Raw genomic sequence first — 7951 nt, 5'->3', positions numbered from 1 at the left:
CCCTCCGGCGTGGTATCATCACTTTTCTGCTAGCCGCTGTCATTAGACATCTACTGAATGAAGAAAGCTCTAAATTATCAGCGGAAGTAGCAAAGAATCTCTATGCTGATAATGTTGTATTAACTGCGGAGAGTAAGTTAGTAACAGAAAGGTACAGGAAGCAAAAGATCTCTTTAAGAAAGCCAAGATGCACTTGAGTGAATTCCATGCGAACTATGACATTGAGGTGGACAGCGAGCAAGAAATAACAAGGAAGACCGCTGCCAAACTGTTAGGAATCGAATGAAATAAAAGATGAGTTTACTTGGAACTGGAAAATCCCAGAAGAAGGCCTTCAAACTAAACGCCAAATATTACAATTCTATGCTGCTATTTATGATTAGATTACTGTGTCCGATCATACTCCCATGGAAACTATTGGTTCAAGACTTATGGAAGGTGTGTCCTGGGATGAAAAATTAGAACCCAATGAAATGAGACGTTGCTTGGAGTTAGAAAAGGCATTTAACCAACAGGATGTCATAGAAGTATATCGATGAACGCCGCAAGAGTGCTCCGAGATACATGTATTCGTAGACGCATCTCCAAAAGTTGTGGGATTAGCAGCATACGTACGAAGAAGTAATGTCACTCCATCCAAACCACAAATAATATACGGAAAGACAAGATTAGTTCCAAAATGAGAAAGCAGGAATCAGTCAGCCAGTATTCCTCGATTAGAATTATTCGCCGCCACAATTGGAGTAAGAGTACTGTAATTCATTAAACAAGAAATCGATGCAGAAGAAGCATATTTATGGACAGATAGTGCTTGTGTCCTGCATGTAAGATCAGCAAATAATTCAGCAGACCAGGCTTGACGAAGACTTCTCCGAGGTAAACTGAAAGACAATTCGTTGTGTGAAATGGACCGTCATAGTTATGGGAGCCGGATGAAAAATGGCCCGAGAATAAAATTATGGAAGGAAACATCACAAGTGTGTATATGGCCATGGGATTGATGGAAGAAGCAGTCCAGTCAGATCAGGTTACGGCATTAATAGATGAGACAGGATTTTCATCGCTGTCTAAGCTGATAAGAATGATGTTATACGTCTTACGATTCCTTGCAAAGGTATCAAAGGAGAAGATAAGTTTGTAAAGGTTCTCCAGATAGAATTTTGCATCTAATGAGTATGACAAGGTAATGCAATTGATAGTTAAGATTGCACAGTTAAACATAATGCAAAAGGAAATCGAAAACTGGGGTTTAAGACCAGAATGGAATCTGAAGATGTGTTGGAAAACTTAGAAGGGCTATGCCTCGAATTGAGGATTTCCCGTATTTCATCAACAGAGGAAAGATAGCAGAACTGATCGTGAAGAATTACCATGAGAAATTATCTCATGCGAGCGTGCACTATATCTGGTGCAAAATGAAACAACGGTACTGGATCTTGCATGGGTGGTCATATATTAATAAAATTTTGAGAAAGATTTGTAAAGGTTGTATTATGTGGGTGGCTACGCCATTTGAGCAACCAGACTTTCCTCCTTATCCCGCTGCTAGAGTTGTAGAAACGATATCGTTCGAAACAGTTGGTTTAAACCTGTTTGGGCTAGTTCTAATAAAGGAGGATCATGCCAATGTCAAACGACGAGTGGCTCTGTTTACATGTTCAGCCACTCGAGCTGTGCATCTCGAAGTGATGGGAACTATGTCTACTGAACAATTTGTACAGGCATTCCGAAGATTTATAAGCTGAAGAAAACAACCACAACACATAATTTCCGATAATGCCAAGAACTTTATAGCAGCTTCCAAAGTACTTGTAGAATTAAATACAGCGGAAAATGAAACAATGGAGTGGGAATTCATTACTCCAGACGCTCCTTGGCAGGGTGGCGTTTATGAAAGAATGGTTGGAGTAGTTAAAGGATCTCTAAGAAAAGCCATCGGTACAAAGCTTAACAACGGAGCATTGATAACTTTAGTTACTGAACTTGTGGCGATTATCAATGAAAAACCCTTGGTGGATCTGGAAGAAATAGGTTTAGTGTTAAAACCTGGAGATTTCTTGAATCCAGGCCCAGCTCGAAGAGAAAATTTGACAGAAGGGCTTATCGCAAGGATAAGACGATATGCAGGGAAGAAAATTTACAAACAAAGGAATTGAAACATCAATACATGACCACATGCAAGAGATTTGACCATTTATGGAAAATATGGCGAGATACCTAGAAGAACTAAGAAAACGAGCTCAACGCAAACACCAAGGGACTCGCAGCCGAATTCGACGAGAACCCGAAATTGATGAGTTGATGTTGTTGAAAGGAGACTGTCCCAAAAATACCTGGAGAATGGGAAGAATCGACAGACTCATAAGGGGCAAAGATGGTATATTTCGATCAGTGGTTGTAAGAATAGCTAACGGAAAAGAGCTAGTGAGAGCAGCAGGACACTTCTATCCTTTGGAGTTTCCTACCGAGGATAAGGCCCAAACCACACTCGCCTCGGGAGTACCGTTGATCTCGCAAGTAGAAACAAAAAAACAGTAGTCCCCTTTATTGAAAGCCAGACATCTTTATATGCCCATATCGTCTTACGTTTGCGCTAACAAAGAATACTATGCCAATGTGCGCTCTTTAAGGATGCTAATTCTTGTAATAAAAAGGTACGATGTCCTCCCGCAAAAGAAAGCGGAGGGTACTGAGCGCCAAGTCGTTTTAGGAATATGTTTCATCGAGGTCAGTTGGATATACGATACCGGGCATCATTTTGGTCTCCTCTGTTCTTAGTGGTTTCGTCGTTAATTTGTATCGATATCGTAATTGCTAAGTTCGTTGTTGTATCAATAAATTTGTCGTTAAAAAAAAGTTTAATTACCCAAGTTTGAGGTACTACAGCTTAAGAGACAGGAAGAACCCTCAGCTTTTGTCACGATGAATCGGCGACACTTTGAATTACTAAAAGGAACTAAATTGAATGAGCCCTGTCTTGGCTGTTATCTTGATATTCCTGATTCCAACAAGTTTAGAGTAAAACTGGAGTGAATCGTGAAACAGCTGAAACTGTAGTCATGGCTTCGATTATCATGCTTATTGCGGTATATTTGAAGACCGCCCAACTACCTTTTGTCAGGACTATGACGGATTGACAGGGATCAACTGAAATAACGGTTTAGGTTGGAGAAGAGACTGCTGATAATGGTAGATTTACTCTCATCCTAACGTTTCAAGAGAAGAAGTGAAAATCTGTCTCGATCACTGTTTATACGAGCTAAAAACGCGAAACTTCATTCTAACTTGAATATTCAGCGTAACATCGTACATAACTGTTATGAACGTTAATCTCGTGATGAGTCTGGAATCCCGAAACAGTATGACTGGTACTCATATGTGACATATGTGACCACAATGTGACTGGTACTTATATTGAGTTTTAACACTTGAATCTCCCCTCTTCTTGTCCACCTATATTAGTCATCTGCATACGGTAATAGACAAAGAGGCCATTAAAATAGAGTTACCATCTGAATCTTGTATTGTAAATCTCCTTTGTTGACGTTATGTATACGCATATGTATCCCTCATTGACATTGTCAACCTCTCCACTTATCTGCCATATTTTTCTTCTTTACTCATCGTTTCGTTAATTGACATCCATTACAATCCACTGCTTCTTCCTTTTGCCGTCTGATAATTAACCGTTCCAAACTGAATTCGTTGCTCTTAGTTGCAACTCAAAAGGATCGATTTTTACAGCAATACTTCTTCAAAGGAAGTAAATCCTTCGTTTTCCAATAATTTTTTCGATTCAATTTCCATGTGTGTCCTTGCACGACAAACTTCAATGTGAGCAACGAAACGTATATGACACTTGTGAAGTGATCGGTGAAGAAAATTCCATTTACTAAATGAATATCTTACATGCTTCTTATTTAAACCTTTTGATAATAACAAATGAAACATTGTTATTATCACGATTGCTACCTTTTGGTTGTATAATAAACTGGGTCATATATTTTTAAAGGAAGGAGTTAAGTGAAAATAAAAAAGTTTTCCCCTACTTGGTGCGATAATATATTTTGATGATATAAAGTATTATATTATCAGAATCATTGTTATTATTAGTGGTACTAGAGTATTCAAATAAGCGGAAAATTCGAGATAACAGTGCTATAGATCAATTATGAGCTATATAGAATCAAGGTTTTTTTTTTGTTCTCTACAAGTAACATTAGCATGGACAACAATTTAGTAATTTCTTCTAATTTATTGAAGTTTCATCAAATCAGCAGTATTGTTCGAATTTTATTTCAAATTAAGAAGCAATCGCTACATAAAAACAAAATTTACGAATTTCAACATAAATTTGGTCCGAAATTTCTTACATTATTCCAAAATGTATCATTTCGCCGCAATCATTAATACCACTAAAAGACTCAATAACCCACTAATGTATTCCAATTTTCGGTTTGGCTTTAGAAGATGTACATGTTACTCATTCAATTAATATGTGTTACGATGGCATTTATGCCATATGTTATTTGTAATTGTAGAAAAAAGGTAACATTTGCAATTTAATTGTAAATTTGCTTCGAACATCTGCTGATTTTCTCCAACCAGATACCCTCAGAAGGTGTCATGAATGTATTTGTACCTCAAATTACAAATGCATTAAATATACCTCTTGAAGATTCAAATTTTACTTCAACTACTAAAATAATCTGATTAGCTTAGCTAAAATTCTCTCATCAGAAATTGAAAATAATACTAAATTTATCATTTTGTAACACTTCAGAAATCGAAGCGACCGAACAAAACAGGTAAAAAACGACCAGTAAAACAGGTTCTTACAATTTAAATGTATAATATCTTCCCTAATAATATCATTTTGTAAGGTTGCGAAAGTGAAAATTCCGAAAATTTCCAATTTTCGTACAAAGTTTTATCTCTTATAGGCGAAAACACTTGTGTGCCATAATTGTTTGAAATCTTTTCGAGCCAGTGGGAAACGGAAAAAAGGTTATATTGGAAAATTAACTTTACTAATGCCATTGATCCATCAATTCTACAATAAGCAACGTTTAACTAACTGACAACCAAACAATCATTTCTCGTTTCACGTAAATAGCTTCGCATGAGTATAAAAATTTTCGCTTCCTCACTTTCCATAACGAGAGTTAGAGAGATTCATAGTTTCTAAGTAAATTACTTTCGTTAATGGTTAATTACGCCAATAATTAGCTTAATTATGTCAGTATTCTTAGATTTACCTGAAGCTTTGATGTCATATGCTTCACTGGCATACATTTTGATAGTATTCAAATCAGAAATTTCTGTGGACAATTCTAATTAATTAGTTCAATGACCTTGGGGTTTTGGCCTTATTCATTTTATATTAGAATTAGAATATGGTATATTATTGTTGTTTACATATTCTACAAGAAACAACAATTTATATGAACTTTTATTTAGTATCATTGAAAAAGAGACCATTGTCACTGAAAAAGAAACAAAAATTACTGAGGAAATATGATGAACCGGAAGTGGAAAACAAGGGTGATGAAAAGAGTATGGATTCTAGTAGCGATAAAGAAGTAAGATTTGGATCTCACTCGAAAGTTTTCAACAATAAATTTATGTCCGGTCCATAATAGATTATGAAAATGAGATTTGGCCTAAATATTGAGTGAGAAATTAATATCCGTCCTATTAATTTTGTTAAAATCAGAAAATTTAGTCATTAAGAGAACGTTATTAACATAGGAATGAATCCGGAAAATTATGTCCTTATGAATGTGATAAATCGATTAAATACTTCTACAAGCGAAAAAGTTGTTAGTTTGTTAGCTCTAAGAATAGCCTTTCATACTTTTTAAAATTACTTCAAAAGAATCATTTCAGACAAATAAACAAATTTCTGCTGATGTAGCCAAACCACAACTCACTACTACAATTGGCGGAACAAAGATGACACAGGAGACCGAAGGGAATATTATTATAAATGAGGTTGAAAGGCTTTTTTCTTTTAGCGAAATTAAAAGTTTTGAATTCGCAAACGATTGAATTATCTTTTTTGTTCGAAAAATACCATTATTTCCTAAGGAAATATAAAACTAATCCTAAAATTTACTTCAGGATGAATCAATACGCAAACGAGAAAGAGATTTAATGAAAGCTAATAGTAATGAGGATCCAAAATGCAAAATTGAGAAAAATGAAAAAGCTGCAGCGCAGGAGGAACCATTACCAGAAATAAAAGAGGGGACAATGGAAGTTGCTGATGATGATGACCCGAGATATAAGGTTAAAGATGGAACAGAAAATTTAAACCTATCAAAATAAAAATTGGTAACTTAAGAAGATTCAAATTTGTCATAATAAAACATGATAATTTAAAAAAAATTCAAACCTATCATAATAAAATATAACAACTTAAATTTTTTTTTCACAACTTATATTGAATTTTTATTGGTTGCACTTTTAGACATTATACATTTTCATGGACAAAGATCTTGACGTTTTTGGTCCTGATAAATGGAAACCAGGACAACCTGAAATTGGTGTATGTATTTAATTTAAGGGTTTATTCATCTAATATGACTGAAAAGGAATTAGAAGTCATTAATTAACATGAATCAGATAGAACAAAAATAATTCATTTGTAACTACTTTCATGAATCATCATAAATGATATGGAAATCGATTTTTTTCAATTCAGGATATTTTGTTTGGAAGAAATAAATTACTTCTGAATGTTATTACAGACGAGGAAAAATATATCCGATGAGGAGTTTAGTGTTAAAATTGAAAAACTCAAAGCACGATATGGAGCAATAGCGAAGACAGAACAAGGAGATGCAATCAATTGGGATGTTTTCCTTGTAAGTTTGCTTTTTATTTTCTTAATCATTGAAATTATCAATAATGGAAAAGATAAGAGGTTACATAATGAAAATATAATTTGACTATTAGTAATTTAAAAAATAATTATTGTACACATACAACTTTTTCATATTCCTTTTAGTTCTATTCACATCAGATATGCCATTACAAATGTTAATTACAAGTGATTTATAACTTGTAATATTTATAACAAGTGATTCATAACTTGTAATATTTTGATTACATTGTCATAAAAAAATTAACAAATAAGAATTATTGCTATACCATGCTCAATGTAATAATTCAACATATATAGAAAAAAGCAAAAGATGTGGAAGAAGACGGTAATGTATTAAAATTTACAATACCAGCAGAAATTGCGCCAAAAGTGAAAAAGCGAAAAAAACGAAAAAAGAAATAATATTTTGTGGATGGGTCAATTTTTTCGTTTATTCGAAATATAGTTTAATAAAAATTACGCTTTTTCGTAAACAACAAAGAAGTTTCATTCATCACTTATTCACAATAATAATAATACAAAAAATTACGAAACGTATATATATATATGTATATATACATGTGAAATTTCACTGAAAGATATTTTTATTTATTATTTTACTTTACTTTTCGAAATAAAACGTCAAATCTCTGTGAAAAATAAATTTAGCAATTATGAAACCGAATAAAATTTTTTTCCCAATATTTGCAAGAATTGAAATGATATAAGAAAAATGGTTATTTGAAAATTGAGCATTATAAATGGAGCACTGTTTGATCGGATAAAAACCAATAGTTTATGTATCAGCTTGTTGTGTAAAATCTAATCCTTATATTACTTCGATTTCTATTAGAATTCCAGATATTACTAGTCCAATCTTTCGGGATAGTATTGTATCTTTTGAAATCCATTCAATAATATATTTCCAGTTTTATTCATCTCAAACAATTTTATTCTCTGATATGGTTTAATCTTCGGCACCATAAAAAAAATTCCCGGAAGAGAGTTAATGTCAAATACATTATTGAGATAAGAGTTAAAAAGGTAGCTGTTACTGCTAAAAAATTGGGAGCATGTTAAATA

The 7951-nt window shown here is 33.6% G+C and overlaps 1 protein-coding gene across 1 annotated transcript; it reads left to right on the top strand.

Moving 5' to 3' along the window:
- Window positions 1-5444: 5444 nt before the first annotated feature.
- On the top strand, window positions 5445-7291 carry LOAG_10767 (hypothetical protein; the record flags this gene model as incomplete). Its single annotated transcript, XM_003146291.1, has 6 exons — window positions 5445-5582; window positions 5890-5994; window positions 6124-6291; window positions 6473-6550; window positions 6753-6869; window positions 7187-7291. The coding sequence occupies 6 exons, from the start codon at window positions 5445-5447 to the stop codon at window positions 7289-7291; spliced, it is 711 nt and encodes a 236-aa protein (XP_003146339.1).
- Between the last annotated feature and the right edge of the window lie 660 nt (window positions 7292-7951).

This window comes from Loa loa, assembly GCF_000183805.2.
Source record: "Loa loa unplaced genomic scaffold supercont3.561, whole genome shotgun sequence".
NCBI lineage: Eukaryota > Metazoa > Nematoda > Chromadorea > Rhabditida > Onchocercidae > Loa > Loa loa.
This window is presented reverse-complemented; position numbering and strand designations above follow the sequence as displayed.